This window comes from Hydractinia symbiolongicarpus, chromosome 9 (genome assembly GCF_029227915.1).
Source record: "Hydractinia symbiolongicarpus strain clone_291-10 chromosome 9, HSymV2.1, whole genome shotgun sequence".
Taxonomy (NCBI): Eukaryota; Metazoa; Cnidaria; class Hydrozoa; order Anthoathecata; family Hydractiniidae; genus Hydractinia; species Hydractinia symbiolongicarpus.
Genome location: NC_079883.1, coordinates 28,086,123 through 28,107,231, shown reverse-complemented (window position 1 = coordinate 28,107,231; position 21,109 = coordinate 28,086,123). Strand labels below are relative to the sequence as shown.

Below are 21,109 nucleotides of genomic sequence, written 5' to 3'. Positions count from 1 at the left end.
TTATATTAGCTAGCATTTCACGGTACGCGTCTAAAATCCTATGAATAAGTTTGTCGTTTTTAAAAATATATTTTTGATTTGGTTGTATATCAATGTAGGAGCAACTTTTTTTTGGAGGGTTTTTCGAGATGCGACGGGCATTAAAATTATTTATAGCATCTTTAAAAAGCCCTTATCTCTACCTTAATCTATATCTTTAACAAAAATTCAAATTTAAACTACTAAAAAAACTAAATCAATTTTTAAACTCGCCGGCATTCTGGTCTGCATTTTATTCAGACACGGTTTCATCATTCTCGATAATAACAAAAACATGCTTTTATCAGCTGACTTGTTGCTGGGTAAAACAACGAAAGCAACGGAGAGATAATATGGTTTCAGGATTGTATTTGTGGCGTTAAAACCAACCTAGTATCCAGGGTAACATTTTTTGTATTTTTTTCGTGCAGGAGGTACGAGGTTGTGGGTTCTATGCATTGGATCTCAGCATTGGTCAGCACCAAAGTGATGAAATATCTTTATGTATATTTTGTTATCGTGACTGTTTCTTTCTCTGTCTCAAGGATACGTGATTCAGTGACAATTGAAAACACGTTAGTATTAACATATACTCTGATGTTTTTATCATATAATCATACAAAATTTAAACGTTATTAAATGTTGCTACCCAAACTCGTTCCCACGGCTCTTCGACTTTTTCTTAAATATCGAACAAGGCCCTGGGAGCGAGGATAATGACTACCAATCAATAAACAAGTATAACCTTTTATCAGGTACAAGGGTTCTGGTAAAAGATGGGAAAATCCTTAAAAACTTATTTTTTTATTTGGTAACATTTAAAAAAATGAATATTAACAGAATCATATCGCGTAATCAACTCATAAGCACTCATGCAAGGTCTGTTCTTTGTTTTGCTTTTTAAACTTGAAGAAGAATAAACGACACACGATATATTTTCAAATTATAAAGACAGTAAAATTAACCAAAACATACGAGGTTAACAAATATGATAAATTTACTTCATAAAATTTCAGCAATATAATGGTATCACATAACACTGTTTTGGTGAAAATTATTTTTATACACGTCACAAATGGCAATAGAGATTGGCACCTAACAACCACGCGAGTAACAACAGATTTTTGTATGCATATTTACAATGACAGTAATAAATAAAAATAGCGTCTAGATATAAAATATGTCCTGATTGTTAGTAGATTGTTTACAAGATGTTTTTAGGAAGACCAAAAAACTTTATGAGTCCTTTCAAATCCCTCACTTTTCCAACACCAAGACCGTTTGTCATTTCGATAAAATCATCTAAGTTCATAACTTCGTCTAAAAACAACAACAACAGAGTATTAAAAATCCATTCCTATCGAAACATTCTCGTTTCTGATTTTATAAAAAAATTCCTGAAAACTTGACACCACTTTGAAAAAATCCTGTCATTCATAAAGCTGAAACCGGGTGGACTAGTAGCGAAAAAATTACACGAAGCTGTAATCGTGTAAGAAATATTACATACCTGCAGTTCTGATGGGTGGGTAATCAGGAGGTGGTTTCAAATACTGACCATTCGGCATTAACATATGAGATCTATCTGACGCAAATGTAGTAAGAAATTCTCTCGCTTCAACGATTCGAAATTTTCTAAAGAAAAATGGTGGAATAAACATGGGATAAAAAATGGTAGATTCTTTACCAAAATTAAAATTTCCTACTGAGAGCTACCAATTTGGAGAAATTTTTTTTTTTAGAAAACACATGACGCTCAAAATAATAAAACTTTCAAATCGTTGTTTTTAATAATTTTTTTTTGGCTGTGTAAATTGAACCACCTGTAAAAATCAACACCCTCCTTAAGATATTATTTGAAAAGGGCGTTTATTTAACGTTTAATTTCACACGGTTCATGTATAACTTTCCTGACTTTCTATGGTGGAACACTGCAAAATGCCTATTTGTAAACTTGTGTCCTAAGCAATCTTTGGGATGTATGGCGACGAAAAGCGAAGGAGTTGAAAAAAGAAGGAGTCGAATTATTCGAAACATTCATATCACCAACACCAGGAGGATTATAAAGGGAAAAAGATCTTTTTGCAGAGAATGAATAAGCCAGCCGTTTCGGCAAGGAAGTTCTGCGATCTGCATTTGTTCACGTTAATAATAATTAATTATTAATAACAACTGTGGCAAAACCAACAAACAAAAGAGGAATATAATATTAGTAAGATTGATAGTAGTTGGCATTGGCGAAAACAGATGAATCCAAAGTAACAATACAAAATGATTTGAATACATCAAAGGCTTGTTTGATGTCTCTGGTGGTAAAATTCATTTACAGCCACAAACAACGACAAAGAATTACGCTTAATCAGCCGACTCTAAAAAAACCTTTAGATTTAGGATTTGTTTTGCTTGCCGAGTGACCCGGTGTTAAATACCAGGCGGAGGGCTTAAATACAAAGAAGACCACGTTGCACATGAAGGTCGTACATGCTATATCAAATCCAAGGAAGCGATGTAGCGTGTCGCGTGTAATATTTTTCTAAAAATAAATTTCCCCCAACTTAAGCTGAAATAAAAACACAGGCTATGCAACCTGTTATTATCCCGTCATAGGAAAATCAGTTTTTGGATACCAGACAGACCGGTTAGTAAACCATGTACACCAATTCTGTGTGAAGCGCTTACAACTGTGCACCCTCTTATACGTAATGTTCTTTTTGAAAAAATATTGTTACAAATTTGGTTTAAATAAAAACACAAGTAAGTAATATGTTGTTATCCCGTCGAGCTAAAAAGTTACCAAACAATTTTATTCTTTTCAGATTTTTCAGAAAAATGACTTCATATCTTAGATTTTGGGAGAGTTTTAAAATTAAAAAAAAATGCGTTGCTGGGTACAAAATCAATTGTAGCTAGCTAGCAAGCTAGAAAAATAAAAGTCTTTTTTTTTTTACTTTTTTAACTGATGTGCTATAATTAGGTTAGCGTCCACAACATAGCTAAGTTGCAGATCAGATTGGAGAGGATAACACAAAAACAAAACAATGTTGGCTAGGATAAAAAGCAACGAACTGAATAAAAACCTTAACAGAACAGCATAAATATAGTTAGCAACTTAGATGACTATATTCTGCTCCCGATGTATGTTTGTAGCCAAAATTTTACTATTTGGTTTGTTTAAGATTTATATACGATAAAAAAGCGTGATTTTCTTATAAAACCATATGAAAAGAAATATTACAAAAATAAGCTTTCAGAAGACAAACAGGTCAACAGAAAAATACCTGCAAACACACCAGAACATCCAAAATGGCTGTTGTAACCCTAGTTCTGGTCGTTGCATCTCCTTTGTCACCCGCAAAGATTTGATGATTGGTTATTCATAAAAATCAAGACTTATGATTGGTTTACTACGCGCGAGCGATCACATCGTGCATACAAAAGTATTTCGTACAAGTACAATGTTCTTGTTCCAATTTTTGATTTTTTTTAAAAAAAACCTTAAGAAACGAGTAAGATGTTTGTAGCTCTCACTATACACAAAGATAACAAAATTATCATCATTTCTCTAAAAAAGACAAGAAATTTCTATACCAGAAAAAAATATTAATTAGGCCATTTAGCTAGCTAGGTTCTGTATGTGGTTCTTCTTAATTTTTTTCTCTTTTTTAAACATGAATATGCTATTTAACATAATGCAACTGTGCATCTCCATAATAATACCCGTATACGTCTGTCACGCAAAATGGTACCGCAAGTAGCGAGACGCACGTAACGCGGTAGAAAATGGAATGACAAGCCCGTGGATTTGTCAACAGACTACCGTCTAGCAATGCATAATACATAGCGCAACAAAACGTTTTCTAGCTTTAATTGGTAGAAATACTCAGTCGCTTACTTTTAACACCCACTCCTGTTAAAGGGAACTCCCACTCTCTATAACTAAATTAACTCTTAAAATTCCAAACAATTCAATACTTTTTTCAATTCTTCGTGTAAATAAATGACGTTTCTTTTCAAATATAATAAGCTTTCCAATACTATATTGCGGCTTCTTTTAGATTTTTTGAGTAGAGAAAAAAACATTGATTTTTATAAGCAAGTAAAAATTTAGACTGGGTTATGCTTAGGCGAAAAATTAAATCAGGCTTACGTTATGCTTAATACAGAAATAAATTAAGAGCTTCAACGTTAAACTTAAAGGTATCATTACACAAGGCAAATATAATAGTATAATGTGATTTAGTATAGTGGTATAAAACCAGGGGCGGATCCAGTGTAAGTCAGCGCCATCACGCAACAGACATAAATCTTGCTAGAGGGTGTACAATTGCTTATAAATATTAGAACAATATGTACCTAGGTAACTAGCTAGAAATTTTAATACAGAGAGTTATTTTTTAAAAGTTGTTGTTGTTGACGTGCAAAAACGATTAAAGACAATTTTCGTGATAAAAGTAAAATTCCCTATCTGGAATTATTAAAACTGGTTTAAGCCCAAATTTTTTATCCACACTAAATTACGCAAACTGACGGTGTGGCTATGGGTGGCCCAACATCCTCTGTGGTAGCTGAAATATATATGCAGGCTCATGAGAGCTTTAACAACTGCAGATAACTGCAGATCACGCTCCAAGAGTTTGGAAAAGATTTGTGGATGACATCTTTTTAATAATAAAAAGAGCACATCTAGACGCATTTCATGAACATATCAATAATTTGCACCCGAAGATTCAATTTACAATTGAACACGAGAAGAACGGTACACTTCCTTTCTTAGACACTCTAGTGTCTCGCAACGGTGGTAAATTATCAGTATCAATATACCGCAAACCAACTCATACTGATCAATATCTAAACTACACATCTAATCACCAAATGTCTTGCAAAGAAAGTGTGGTGGAGAGAATGACTGAAAGAAAGAGTTATCTCATATAAACAACGCCTTACTTGCAAATGGGTACTTGAGACAGACCATTAAAAAGGTTGAGAGGAAAATCATGAACAGGACTGATAAGAGCAGTGACGGGGAAGATGCGGGAAATGAACCAGTAGCCTCTGTGTGTATGCCATATATACGAGGGACAATTAACATACTTCGTCGGGTATTGAAAGATCATAAAATAAAGCCAGTGTTTCAATCTAAAAACACACTACGTAGTATACTGTCGCATCCAAAAGACAAAATATGTCTAGAAAGTCAATCTAATATTATCTACGAAATCCCGTGTAAGGATTGTGATGCTGTTTATGTCGGTGAAACAAAAACGAATGTTTAAACAACGTGTACAAGAGCACAAAAAAGCCGAAAGCAACGCAGATACAAACAAAAATGAGATTGCGGACCATAGCTGGAATGATCATGTTATTGACTGGGATCAAAAAAAAGATCATAGACCGATAGTCTGGTTGGACAGCAAGAAAAGTAAAAGAAACCATCAATAATATAGACAGAAATACTCATATCAACAGTTTTTCCTATCAACTTCCAGAAATATGGTTACCCGCACTTCGGAAAGCGAACATTTAGGAAAAAGTGCAAAAAATGGTTCGGGACAAATGCAACAAAAAAGCGAACTTTTAGAAAAAGAAACGTAACATAAAGCGAACTTTTAAAAAAAGGAATATTTTAATCAATTTATTGCTTCTATCTGGGTCCGTAAAAAAGTTAATTACTTTAATTGCTGTGATTTGATTGGTTAATTTCGATCCTCTAATTATCTCTTTAAATAATAAATAGCCAAAGATGATTACGATCATTGCCCGTTGAAGACAGCTGTAGCTGTCGAAACGTAGCCTAGAATAAACTCGCTTGTTCATGACATGTTAATATTTATATTATTTAATAAATAAATAGTACAGCACCGGAATGTTCAACATAAATTATTGGTTCAAATGATAACCTTTTTGTTTGTCTTTTATTTATTACGTTATTTATTGACTTAAATTAAAAGCTAAAAGTCCTCTCTCATCTCCCGCTAAATGTTATTGTCTATGCTATAGACTATTGGTTTTTGGTTGATAAAAAGCATCGACGTTTATGTCTCTAATCCGGCTTTAAAGTTTAATATACGGTGGCAGAAGACTGGTAACTAATGGAGGCAAAAGACTGGTAACTAACTGCAACGTTATCTGTCAGAATTTAAGTTGTGCGAACATTTAATAACCCTGATTGGGCAAAATAACAATCGAAACATTTTTTTTGACATCATTGGATCAGAGTAAACAGTCTAGCTTGGTGAAATTTAAGTTAGGGAATCTCCTAGCAGTACAATAGCATGAATAGCCGTTATGTGTCTTTATCTTATTATATTTCTATAGTTTCCATGATAGCGCCCTAAAAAATGATTAAAAACATAAGTCCTATTTTCTAATAATATGGTGCAGATGAATTTTATGAGCAACACGAAAGAAGTTTAGTGATTTATGATCAATCACATTTTAAATTTTTCAAAGAAAGTTAAATGGTTAGAAACCGGTGAAAATATCAAATTTGTTGGTTACATATATGCTCTATATTGGTTCGTTAAGTGTTGGATTGGTATCTTGCTATTACTGTGTTCCAATAGAAACTTGTTTATGTCGGAATGCTACATATATGTTGTGTAGAAGTCTCACAGCCAAGAAATTGCCAGATATAAGATCTTATAAGGTGGAAATATTGAAAGTGAAATACCCGAAAGTAGAAGGGGTTCCAGATTTTTATTTCCAGCGATTCGGAAAACTCAAGCATCTTACAATTACTGGTGGAAATTTCACACAGCTAACACAGTATTCTTTATTAGGACTTTCAAAACTTACAAGATTAGAGATAAAACATTCACAATTGCGCATAATACATCCAAATGTATTTACGTCATTGACAAAATTGAACGGTTTACATTTGTATGGAAACAAATTGGAAATCATTCCACGTGAAGCATTTTCAACACTTTTCTCTCTTCAAACATTAACTCTTAAAAGTAACTTATTCAAAATGTCGATTTAATCATGCCTAAACATTCTCCCTTAAAGGTTCTTGCTTTAGACAACAATAAAATTCAGAATATATCAAAGTATATATCAATAAATATATCAATATATCAATCTTTGTGAATCTTTCCGAATTATTATTTGTTTATCTGGAATATAACCTGATCGAAAATTTACCAGATGGTATGCTTGAAAAAACACGAGTGTTTATGTTATATCTTAACAACAATAGAATTAAAACGTTGAAAAGTAGTTTTTTTAGAGGAGCAAGACACTTGAAACACCTCCAATTAAATCAGAATCTGATTAAAAGCATAGAACCAATGACTTTCAAAGATACTAAATTGGAGTTCTTATACTTAGACCAAAACAAAATCACAATCCTCAAAAATGACACTTTTTATGGATTAACGAAATTACCATACTTATACCTCCGCGAAAACTGCATTTCACAGTTTGGGAAACTTAAAAACGTTGCATATACAAAACAATTCGATAGAATCAATACATCGTGGCGTACTAAACACATAAGGTCACATAAAAAAAATGTATCTTTCAAATAACAACATTAGTATTTGGGAAAATGGAACTTTTGAAGGATGCAAATCACTCAGATCATTATATTTGAATAAAAATAGTATCTCAAAAATGGAGGCAAATGCATTCACACCTATGCAAGAAAATGAACCAACTTTGTCAAATCTGCAAATTCGTGTCTTTATCGCACAACAAATTAACTTAAATTGATTTTACTGTATTTTACAAAACGTCTACATCAACTCTATCTATCATGGATAATCGTATCGAAAAAGTAGAAAATCCTTCGGCTAGAGGACTGCCGAAATTGCGAAGATTATATTTAGACAATAACAAAATACAACATTTACCAAACACTACTTTTTTTGGATTTTCATCGTTAATAGAATTATCGTTAGATAAGAATGAAATAATTCAACTACAGCCAAGTGTAATTGTCCACTTCGAAAGGTAACGTCTGTCAGTTTAGACCGAAAAAAATACAAACATTGTCACATAGTGCATTCTATGGAGTTACGGTACCTTTCTTTAGACTATAACAGAATATCTACCCTCAAGTGTAACAATAATGTACCTAAGTAATAACATGATAAGGAATATGGAAAATCTTTCTTTAAAAAAGTTTAAATCTTTGAAAAGATTAGACCTTAGCAGTAATCATATCAAAAGTCTTCGATCTGGCATGTTTGCAGGTTTACCACACTTGGACTATTCAAATCTCAGTGACAATAAAGTACAATATATTGACAACACGAACATTTTCGGACTTAAAGTCATTGAAAGACGTTTTTTGAATAACAATAAAATTGTTCATCATAAATTTAAATAATAACAACATCAAACATATATATAATGGAACATTCGATCAGTTGAAAAACCTTCGTTATTTGTATATAAGTAATAATGGGCTAGAGCGTGTGAAAGAACTAGGATTTGCAGGTTTAGTTTCGTTGGACATATTGAATCTTTCTGGTAACAGACTAGAAGACTTACATTTGAAAGTATTTTCAAATTTAATAAACTTGGAATATTTATTTTTAAGCAAAAACCTGCTAAGCAAACTTCCAAATGGAATATTTGCTAACTTTAGACGCTTAAATGGTCTGCATCTCGATCATAACCAGTTTTTTTTTCTAAACAGACTGACAATACTCAACCTATCCAGCAATCAGATTAGCAATGTTTCAGTAAGAGCTTTTCACAACGTGCAGCCATTAACCAAACTTTTATTGGCCAATAATTCTTTACACTCATTGAACCCTGACATAACAGACTACCTTCGTGCTGGTCTACTATTTGACATTCAATACAACAACTTAAGCTGCGATTGTAAATTTGCTAAATTTGTGGAAAATTACCAGGTGGAAGTGTTTTTCTAAGTAGATGTGTCAGTCCTAATCAGACAGCCTATAGTTTAAAAATCCCAAACTTTGACGAGGACAAAGTGTGCAAAAATAACGCAGGTGTGGCTCTCAAGAAAATCAGTACAACTGCGTTTGTACGTCATCATATCATGGGAAGTTTTGTGAAAACCCAAAGCAGTTAGAAGGGAATGAAACAATAAAGTGGATTATCATCGGATTGGTTACAGTGTTTGTCTGTATTTTACTGATTGATCTTCTAATCTATGCATACATAGTCAAAGAAAGTAGACAAAGAAATAGTGTTATGCAAAATATGCTTTCTTCAGACACTGACATTATGTTCTTTTATATATAGAATGAACAATCTGCAGCCAGCTCAGGTAGAAACCATTATCACACAGATTATGGAAAAGAAATGGTAAATTCATAACATCCTTTATTAAAAGATTTTTATTACTAAATTATTTTAGTTCTGCAAAAATGTTTCGTTTACGATTTTTGTTACGCTTCTTGTAGGCAAAACTTTCTTTAATTTTGTAAAGGCTCGGGCACACTAGCGTTTTGGGGCCAAAAAACATATTTTTTATACTTTTTCTCACAGGCAGCAATTCCAAAGATTGGGTAGCTAGAGAAACACAACAGACAAACCAACACACACGGATCAAGGTATAAACACATATTTTGGTTATTAAACAAAAATACTTCACAAAAAAATCTCACCATATTAATTCATTACAATTTTAGAGTGAAGACGGGTCTCAAGATTATGTGTTAATGAGATGACAAATAATGCTTGTGCTGAAGATGAAATTCAAGAGTAATGCACAAAATTAACTTTGATTTATTTAGTAATAATATTTTATTATAATAACTTTAGGGCACAACATATCAATCATACAATATTGGTAATTGGAATTCAAAATAACTTAAGCAGATGTGGCGAAGATCTGTTTTTAGTTCAATGGTCATAAAATAAAAAATGTAAAAATCACATTTGAAGTACTTAGCATTTTGGACAGACCATAGAAATACAAAGATAAAAGACAGAATAACAACTCCTCAGGATCTCTTGTACTTGCAAAATGGCTTTCCTGGTAGTTCCAGGTCTCACAATGAAAACAACAATTGCGGAATAGAGTGTCAACAAAATTAAAAATGATTATTTAGAATTTTATTGCCCACTGTTGTATGCCTCAAATTCTTACCTAACACACGTTCAAAACAAGTGAATTTTTTCTGCATGGTTTTCGTTAATTAAAATATATCACTGCTAACAAAGAAATTAAGAACTATGAAAGGTTAAAGTTTAACAGGCCATGCGTATCAGAAAGTTGAAAGAAGGTGGTGCATTGTCTTCATTTGTACTACCCTTCACGCGCAATTTTGTGTGTAACTTTTAAGTTTTGCCCAAAAGTTTTGTTGCGCAAATTCGTGGAAATTGTTATACGTGAAAATTAGTAAAAATAAGGTAAATAACGATAAACTATTTATAGTTGCCACTATGACTTTATGTGTGTTTATCTCTTTTTTTTAAGATGAGAGTTTCAAACAGGTCAATTATAGAAAATATAATAGAAAATATATTAGACCGTTGTTATTCTGTCATTTTATATTTCTACGGACTGACCAAAATTTATTTTTTAATTATTATTAATTTTTAATATTTTAATTGTTTATTAAACATGCAGTTATTAATCCTTGCCAATGAGATTTATGAGGGTTGCGTCAACCTTGTGCATAAAGGTGCTGGGGTGGAGCTTGGTCTTGGGTGGCATTTTAATATCCCTGTTACTAAAATGTTATGTTTAATGTTGCATCATATGCAATTTTTTTGTAACGCGCCTTCTTGGGCTAACATTGATTTATGTAAAATCAAAATCTTGTGCAATTTTTCGGGTTTATTTTTGTTTATATTTATTTGTTTTTTTTGTTTTGTATTATTATTACAATATTAATGGATTATTTAATATGAAAACAAGTATTTTTGTTTTATTGACGCATGCGCAGATTTGCTAGAACAATGAAGCCTATTCATCCTGAGTTTTTTTGGGGCTTTTTAATGTTGATTTGCCTCCCCCCTCCTTCCCGTCTTTGCTAACAATGTTGTTAAATTTCTAGTTTCAAAAAAATCACAGGAATATAAGCTACCGTTTTGACTAGTCGTTAGCTCATGGAAGAATCCACATGAATTTGCCCATCATACATTTCCTGCATCAGTACTTCGTGCACCTTTGTTTGCCTGTCAAGAAATTACTCTGCTGTAGTCATATGGTGCCTGAAGAACTCTACAATGGCATTAAATTATTAAAAACTACACATTTTTATTAGAACCTAGTTCATCAGTAAATTCAGGCCAACATTTGCCTTACTTTATAAACAACGGAGACCATACCGAGCCCAAACAAAATTTTAAACTTTATAAAAAAAATAGAAGTAGTGTTATGCCTCTTTCTCGCAAAATCCATATACATATATGACAGTTTTACCGCTGCGTCTTAAGAAACAGGAGATGTGAATAGAGATGTAAGAACAAATTTGACATTTTCTCATGCTTTGAAAGATTTAAAAATAAAGAACAATAAAAATAAGAACAATTTAAACAAAAAATAAGCACATCCAGCTTCAGCCAAAATTTAGACGTTTTTAATGTTATTTTTTTAAAAAAAGGTGCGGAAAATGAAACTTTTTTTAGAGAAATAGACAACACAGTGTTAATTGTCTATAAATTCGTCTGTGCACATATGCATGCACCGAGGGAACAATAACTGTTAATTGCCCATGATTTTTGTATAAATTTAAGCAAAGGCTTTTGAAAACTACAAAAAAAAACAAAAAAAGTTTGAAGTAGCATAGTGAAAAGGGGACTTAAAGATTTCGGAAGTGGTTTTGGTCAACAGACATGTACCGCTAATATTATAGAGACACTTTTTCATAACCATCCAAGTTTCTAAGGACTAAGGCTGAGAATTGGGTGAAAACTTTAGCAACTAACTTTAAAAAGTTAAGAAATCAAGACTTAAACCTGGATAATCTAACAAGCAACCTACGAAACTTGTCTTGTAAAATTTGAGAGTTACACTTAACTTTAAAGCTATAATTAAATTTTCACCCTTAACAACCGAGGCTGAAATAAAATAAAACAAAACTTTACCTGACCTGGGATCAATAAGCAATCTTAACATAAACTGGGCTGGATAGGATTCTTAAAATACTGTTTAAGGGGGTTTGTTCTTATAAAAGTAATTTGCAAGTAATAAAAGTAAATTGCTATTTTTATATTTTCATGGCTTTTTACTCAATAATGACCTGTTTTTTTTAAGTACTATTACTATTACAACTATTCAAGTACCATTATAGGTATAGAAAGGTGTTAATTTTTTTCATTTTTTTGATTTAAAGTATAAGAAGCAGTAATTTCTTTTCAACAAACCTGTGATATTCTTTCTTCAATGCGCTTTCTTTTTGTATCGCTTGTACTAAGTATTGTTCTAATAAACAGGGAAATGGCATTACTGCATCTAAGTCATATACAAGTGGCTTGCCCTCAGCTGGTTTTTGCAACAACACGACATGATAATCCTAAAATAAAACAAGTTGACATTACTTAACGAGAGTACAAAGTAAACTGCTAGCAGATAAATACAAAATCTTCACACCATAATGTTTACCATAAAGAATATTATTTATTCCTAAGTAAGTTAGACCCAATTACAGCAATTTTTTTGACACTGCAACGTGAATGCTGACACAGCCTTTGCAGCTCAAGTCCAGTTCATTGATACAAAAAAAACTCCCCTAAGTCTTGCATTTGCACACTGGATTACCAATATTACCAAAATTAAAGTTATGACAGAGTAATATTTTGTGAGATGTAACAGTTAAAAACAAAATGAAAAAGAACAAAAATGAAATCGCCACACTTACCCATATCACTGGAGTCAAAGGATCTTTTCCTTGCTTTTGCATCCATAACGGCACCTATAAAATATCTTAAGTCATTTATTGATTTATTTACTTTATGGAGTTAAAAACTTAGATAGGGCGGTCAACTAATTTGCACTGGGCACCATTAATTTACACTCAGGCAACTGACGGTTAAGTTTTACATAACAAAATTCACTAACTTTTATATTCAATTTTTAAATTCCCTGAGTTTTTCAGGTTTACCAAGTTTTTCAGATAGCTGGTCACTGGCTAGAGAGAATAAAGTCCTAAATGCTTAGAAATGGACACTGGCCAGAGAGAACCTACCGTATTTTCCAGTATATAACCCGCACATCGTATAACCCGAAGCTCAGCTTTTTTAGGGAGTTATAAACTAGACGCTATCAGATAGCCCGTACCTTTTGTATAACCCACATAAAATTTCAATCAATGTGCTTTACTTACCCTCACCTTTGCATAACCTGCATCGTGTTAAGAAAAAAATTCAGCGTATTTTTACTTACCCTAATCATTTTATAAACACGTGTGTATGTTCTGTTTTCTTTTATGCTAGAGTGTCTGAATTAGGGACTCTCTCAGTCTTAACTTCCTTGCCTCCGATTGCCGAAATAATAATGAATTAAAATCAATTTGACAAGTCAAACTTCTGCTAATGCCAACACTACTGAATCAGAAAATGCGTTTTTTTTTGTATTTGTAGACATTGGTTTCAGCCAATAATAACTCTTGCTTGCTGCGATTAAACAAACAAATAAAAAACCCACGCTACCAGGTTATAAACCTAAAGTAAAATCTCTGTTTTTTATGTATATTTAAGTTTTTTTGGCATAAAAACAAACAAACAAACATAATAATTATCACCGATTGTCTGTAACATCAATGTACGGAACGTTCTTTTCTAATGTTTATAGAAATTTGTTATCCATTTTTATCTCAGCAATCACAGTGAGCTTGATAAAATGAATGGCGGCAATGGGAAGGAGATAGTTGCACGTGTCTTATTAATTGTATTTTATATTTTTGATATTTTCAGTGGCCACCAGTTGGTCGAAGGTAGCGAAGATAAAAGAAGAAAATTATTATCTATACTTTAGTTTTAACATTTTTCAATATTTTTAACAGGAATTAATAATTAAGTCCTAGGCACTAGGTTGTAAAATACCTGTCAATGAAACCTAAAAATGATACCTGCTATACTGCTCTATTACCAGAAGCAAATCATTTCAATATGCTCAATGTGATTGCAAAAATATAAATAGATTAGAATTACACTCAACACAAAAGAAAAATAATCTCTGAAATTGTGTTAAGACAGAGCTCGTAATATTAGCGCTGGCAAGCAATAGAAAGTTACAGCAATTTCACTGTGTAAAAAAATTAAATTACGTAGTTGAAGTAAGATTACGTTGATATAGGATAGCGTATGCAATTATATTAATGTACGTATTTTATCCCGTTGGTACTATTTTCTTCATGGAATGTATGAACTTTAAATTTCACAATAAATGACAGAAAATATAAAACTTATCACATAACTCGCACCACATTATAACCCGCACCAATGGTGGAAGTCGTAAAAATCAACTTATAACCCGTGGGTTATATACCGGAAAATACGGTACATGCTTGGTAATGGACCATTTTTGTAAAATCATTCTTATCTCCAAATACATGTTTACTTCAAAATCCTTTTCGGAAAGTAAATTAAAAAAAAAAAAAAAAAAATTAGCTAATTATGATTTGAGCAACTAATCTAGAAAGTTCTTTATTTTTTGACAATGGGATTGGTAGCTGGAAGGAATAGTCAAAATCATAACAATCAAATTATATGTTTTGTCAAAAACAATAGCTTCTGACTTTAATAATCACTGAGAATGGAGCTAAATGAATATTTAGCTCATGTTAATTGTGGTGACTTCAGTAAACCTTCTAGCTGGCCTGTAGAACGATAGGTACCACTCTGGCTCCAGCCTAGTAATGTACCTCAAATAAGGTCTGAGAATAAGGCACTTTTAATCCAGTAAACATGTAGTCATGTTGGATTGTATCAGCTTAGAGTATTGTCTCAGTTGCGCTATGTCAACATACCTTGCTTTGTCTCACTTAATGAAACAAGTCAATAAGTACAGACACATTAATCAGTCTAGTTTTAGCCATAAAGAAATGAGGTTGTTAGGGACTAAAGCTCCTCAGATTTTAAGCTCCCATCCCCCCCTCTCATTATCATCTTTGGCACTGTCTCCAATTTTACTTGAACTAATTATGTGTATTTTCTTTTATGTGAAACCAAACCGGATGACACGCACTGGTCCAGCTCAGCAAACATACGATCTAGCTTTTAGAGTGGCTCACATCACCCAGTCGTCGATGGGTGGTCATGCGATCACTGATCAATGTGGCTGCCCTGTTGCTCTAGCCACACAGTTTCCTTGTACAACCATTTGCCTACAAGAGTTGTGATGGTTTTTGTCCAGCTGTGGGAGCAATGGTTCATTCAATTCCCACTTGCCCTGTCACTGATGGGGATGCCAGGCTTCCTACGTCAGCCATAAAAATGTTGGACAGATGTGTGGTTATCTGTTTATAGTGAAGTGAAAGTGCACCTTCATGATTGAAGAGGAAAGAGAAATTAGTATCCTTCATGCATGACAATAAATAAGTAAATAATTAATAAAGTAAAGAATTAATGAAGTTAATAATTAGTAGTAATAGATAAATGAATGTATTAGTAGTGTAATGTACCTCGTGAATGGAGGAAATAAGAATGTAATTCATGCATGAAAAGATTTGGGTTATGCCTTGGAAACCATTCACAATATATGATCCATGAGGACATAATATTGTGAAGGGCAACCATAGTGTGCATACTCTAGGGGTAATTACCCTCTCTGCCTTAGGCAAGCATTTTGGTGTGATTACCTTGTTATGATTACTAGCAGCATGCATTATCTGTTCTGCCTACTTCGATTATTTTATTACCTGGCATGCCGATCCATTCCTCAAATTTACAAACTGCGTTCCATGAGAATGATGTTGTATGCAAAATAATGTGTCATAATAAAATATTCTCTATTGATGAGTGTGTTTTTACTGAGTTACCAAGACAACAATGGTGCAGTCCGTTTGTCAAAAAGCTTAATTTTAACACAACTTTTATTCCAACTTCAATTGACCGTCAAAAAACAAAAATGAACTAGATGCTTAATCCATGCTCATATGACAAAAAAAGACCTAAACTTTCATTTTCAAATTTGTGTCTGCGTCCGTCAGAGGGGGGAGATGATGAACCCCCTGGCAACCCACTCGGCTGTTGACTTCAGTTTAGCAAAAGAGAGGATTGCAAATGCTTCAGACTTATGATAAGTAGGTGTGCGATGACACAAAACTGTTTTAGGGTGATTTTGTGCTGCACTGGTGGTCAGCAGCATAACTAACAATCTCGGACTTGGGAAAATTTGTGGATAGATTTTTTGAACAAATTATTGACTTTGAAGGGCAAAAATTTCAACAAAAAGCAGTGTTTTGGTCTTACTACTAGATCTGAGCAAAACCAGTTTGTTGAAATTGCTTGTGACGCAGCAGGGCTATCCCGTATATATACAGGTCACAGGTTTGCTAAAGTATGTTTTATACAATATTTTTAAATTTTTTTCCTTACAAGGACAGAAAAAAATCCCAATTTTTGTACATGATCCTCATAATAATAAAATTTATTCAATATATTTTAAGCAGCCCGATTTATATCTAAGATACATAGTTATTGAGGACATTGAATTTAATTTGATAGATGGAGAAAATGACATAGAAAATTTATTTATGTAGTAGAGGATTTATTTGTTATGAATTCATGTCTGTCAAAAATAAATATTCAGATATCTAAGTTTTAAATAAACACCCTCTATTTAACACGCATCTCCAAAAAATCTGGAAAATTAAATAAATGCAGCATTTAGGGTGTATATGGTGACAAAGTCAAATCTGAAAAACTGCTTGGGAAATGTTTAGGTATAAATACAGATTGTAAGCATTGTACAAAAAGAGGAAGACAAATTTATACCAAGGTAATAATGACAAGAGGGGAAACAAACTTAGTGGGTAAACAGGGTTCGTACTCATTTTGCAACTAATTTTTTTAAGGATACTGAGGAGAAATTGAAGTATTTTAGCTATTTTTTTTTAAAGATTTTTTCGATTAGCGGGAAAAACACATACAAAGATTTAGAGAATTTTAATTAGTGAAAGTGTAACAAGAAGGACAAATTGAATTGATCAGATTTTATTTCCACATAAGCTGATGCAGAATATAAATATTTTGGAACTATATTCCACAAAAGAAAATCCATTATAAAAAATTTAGTTCACAAATGTATGTATGACAAATTTATGTGTGCTAAAATTTAGGAAAGTTTTAAAATTTTCACAAAAAAAATCGGAAAAATTTCTTTTCTTAGGGATTATAAGGATTTTTAGGTGTTGGAACCCTGTTTAAGGAGGATAACTGATTTCAAAATATTTCTTTCCCTGATGAGACAACAAATAATATTACCTGTCTGTTGAAATTGGAAATAAATGCAACATAATATTCCTTTAAGTCATCCTCATTTTGCTCCTTGATTTGTTGACACAGCTTCCAAACGTTTTCTTCACTAAAAATATATCCAATTAAAATATAATAGTTGTTACTTACAGAAGTTAGTTTCAATCATTCTATCAGATTATTATTATTATTATTATTACACTACCAATATATGATGTGTGCTATTGTGGACCACGTGTAAAGCTAGTTTATTAATTAGTAACGCATGACTGATTTCCAATTTGCTTAATTGATACTGGATAAGTTTATGAGTGATAATCTTAGTTTTAAGGGGTAGTCCACAACTTCTTTTTTAACTAATGTTTTAAGCTATAATATATTATTTCTTGGAAAATAAGGTAGTTGTGCACACTTTAAAGACGTATGTATGCTGTGTTACGTATGCTGTGGAATACATTGTTATTCAAAAGAACAGATCAGAATCTTCAGAGTATACGTGGACAAAAACAAAGTACAAAGCACAAATTTTTTAATAAAAAACGAATGACGCACTTTTCGAAAAAATGTGATAATGCTAAAGTAATTGATAAATATGACGCCGAAAATTTATGGCTACCTGAAAAAAAATTAAATTTCATATTTATATTATCCTATAGACAATTTAATTTGCTTTAATATTTAATAAATAATTTTGAAGAAAAAAGCATAATTTTAGAAAAAAATGAATATACTGAATATGTGTCTATGCCCTTACAGTATCCTTAAAAAGCAAAATATTACTGAAGAACAAGAAAAAGAGCAAGTGAATACACTTACTTACCAATAACAGCTAGTATAAACGCAATTAGAATCTTGCAAACGTTTTTTAGGTAATGATTTGTCTTGGCTGGGACCTCCTAGTGAGTACTGACTCATCACAGCATACAAAACGGATAAACGAAAGCCCAAGTAGCCACTCGAACACTTGCGGCAACCAGCGCAGAACTGAGAATGAAAGCAGGTTGTTGTTGTAAAGAAATTCCGAGAACAGCCATTATGATTGACACTGGCCTGCCTAAAGTATTAGTGGATCATATGTTATATGTGGTTAATATTGGAGTTCTAGTTGAATGCTGACATATTTTTCAAATTCTATTTAAAAAACTTTTCCATACATGTTTGATATGCAAAAAACAATAATACAAAAATTAGTTGTTGTGGAGTCATTAAATATCCTGTTACAAGAAAAAGTACCACTTTGAACAGGTAGTGACTCAATAGTGGTACTGTTTTGTTTAAAATGGTGGACAAGGCTGCGAAGGAACGAAAAACAAGCGAAAAGCGTTCTCTTTCAGTGAAAACTAACAATAAAGAATTTTACGTTTCGATTTTATGTTTTTTCAATACTGTATATAGCTAGCTATCTAGATGTCATCTGTAAATTTAGTACTTTAAAAAAAAGGTCATGATTTGTGCTTCACGGGAACAACTTTAGCAGAAGAACCTTCCCTTTTTTAAATATGGACAATTTCATTATTGTTGTTTCAGGAACAATAAATTGATAAATAATTAACAAGCCCAGAATTTTGAAATTGATAAAAAATGCTCTAAACTCCTTATTTTTACGAGTTATGTATTTTGCTTTGAATATGATGTTTTTAGGAACTTTCTGAGCAATTTTGCATATTTTTTTTATTTCTAGGACGCAAAATTGATAAAAGTATAACACCTTAAAGCTACAAAATTGTTAGGTTTTATCAGCTTGTGACCCCAAAACAAAAAGAGACAGATAACTATTTTTTTGTAATTATTTTATATGAAAATGCAGTTAACTGGAACAGTACTGAATATATATCCCATGAACAGTACAGTCTGAATATAATCTACCGCGGACACAAAACTCGCATGAATAGTTACACTGAACAATAACATTGCAATAGCTTTTGTTTTTTAAGAAAATAATTGACTCGCTGATAAACAATGACCCCACGCGATCGATTGTTTAATCACAATAGGTTGCAAGATCAATCTTAGCAATCTATTTTGCACGAACACTTTTGAAATTTTTAATTGCAGTAATTAAGTGTTTTTTTAGATTTTTTTAGTTTATAAACGAAAAGCAGCGATAGAAATGTTTTTTAGACGACATTTTAAAAGTTTAAAATCGAAAAGTGTCGATAGAAATGTTTTTTTAGATGGCATTTTAAAAGTTTAAAATCGAAAAGCGGTGATAGAAATGTTTTTTTAAATCGCATTTTAAAAGTTTAAAAAGGAAAAGCAGAGATAGAAATGTTTTTTTTAAATTGCATTTTAAAAGTTTAAAAAGGAAAATCGGCAATAGAAATGTTTTAGAACGAAAAACGGCGATAGAAATGGTTTTTAAGATCACATTTTAAAAGTTTAAAAACGAAAAGCGGCGATAGAAATGTTTTTTATAAATCGCATTTTAAAAGTTTTAAAATAAATAGCGGCGATAGAAATGTTTTTTTAAATGTCATTGTAAAAGTTTAAAAACGAAAAGCGGTGATAGAAATGAGTCTAACATAACAGTCTAAAAAAACTTAAAAGGGCAATAATAAAGTAGGGTTTAGTTATGTAAATTGTTAAGATTTTATCATTTTATTACCCCTAAAATTGTTTTTCGGCATTATTAAATAAGACTTAATATGATTTTAATGCTCTTTACAAAATACAGGACATTTATATCTAATTGAAAATGAGTATTATTCTGACATTTTAATAATTTTCGTTTGTTAAAAATTTATCAGTATATTGTTCAAATACTCTAATAAATTTGTGGCCTGAATTTTTTTTAGTTAATATACCACTAAAGAGTGCTTTAACAGGGATAAGAAGATTAAAAAACACAAGGATAACCAAGAAAATGATAAATTACTAACAATGTTACTTTTTTATCAAAATCATGTACTACAATAGGCACAGAATAGGTGAAGAACAAGCATACGCAACATCCCTCAAAATGTTAGCAAACTTGGCAGATTTATAAAAAATTATAAGGATTATGCTTTTTTTCAATGTCCAAACCAGTGTCTGATATTTATGAACTTGTCCATATATATAAATTACTCTTTTCAACATCTCAATATCCACACAGCTGCTTAAAGAAGGAAAAATTAGTAAGTAAAACCATCATTTTATTAAGTAAAAGGGCATACAATGTTGATGTGTAGTTGGCCAGAAATTTTTGAGATTTTTTTGCCTCAAAAATGGAAATAATTAATTCCTTCTCACAAAAGAAGCTTTGATTAAACAAGAACTTTAAGTATCCGGATTAAAGTAAAGCTAAATTATCAAAAACTTACCTAAAACTATGACAAGTTTAAAGGAAAAGAACAAAGATTCTACAAAAAGTCCGGCCCTAATTTATGAAAAGGTGACTGTGTAAACGACATTTTCTATTAAATGATAGTGATTGCCTGAAAAATACAGATCTGTTAATGGTTTAAAAGTATCACATGGCATTTGCCAACCAGGAGAATACCAAAAAGGGGTAAGCAAGTGTGTATTTGATGTTTAATAAAGTCTAGTAGTCCAGCGTGCCTGAATTGTTTCTTTTTACTTCTTTTACTAATATTCTGCCCCTATTTATGAAGAGGTGACATCGTGATTAACATGTTTACCCTTAAATCATAATGGCTACCCTAGAAAAAAATGGACCTATTTAAAAGTATCACTTGACATTTGCACACCATAGCTGCCATAGTAATCGAATGATGCTTCGGTAATGATATTTTGTAATTCA

General features: G+C 32.0%; 1 protein-coding gene and 1 long non-coding RNA gene across 3 annotated transcripts; one reads left to right on the top strand and one right to left on the bottom strand.

Annotated features, from left to right (window-relative positions):
* Positions 1–30: 30 nt before the first annotated feature.
* On the top strand, positions 31–10,940 carry LOC130656560 (uncharacterized). 2 transcript variants are annotated; one of them, XR_008984955.1, is made up of 4 exons: positions 31–420; positions 9,241–9,303; positions 9,487–9,551; positions 9,630–10,940. It is a non-coding gene; the product is annotated as an uncharacterized LOC130656560 (long non-coding RNA). The 2 variants fall into 2 exon arrangements; XR_008984954.1 differs by lacking the exon at positions 31–420 and having other exon boundaries at positions 7,554–9,303.
* Positions 601–18,380, bottom strand: LOC130656554 (protein N-terminal glutamine amidohydrolase-like). Its single transcript, XM_057459436.1, has 6 exons — positions 18,188–18,380; positions 17,377–17,476; positions 12,810–12,863; positions 12,316–12,464; positions 1,529–1,653; positions 601–1,338 (listed from the first exon to the last, which is right to left on the bottom strand). Exons 1-6 carry the CDS (start codon positions 18,280–18,282, stop codon positions 1,223–1,225), a joined length of 639 nt encoding a protein of 212 aa, XP_057315419.1. The 5' UTR covers positions 18,283–18,380; the 3' UTR covers positions 601–1,222.
* Between the last annotated feature and the right edge of the window lie 2,729 nt (positions 18,381–21,109).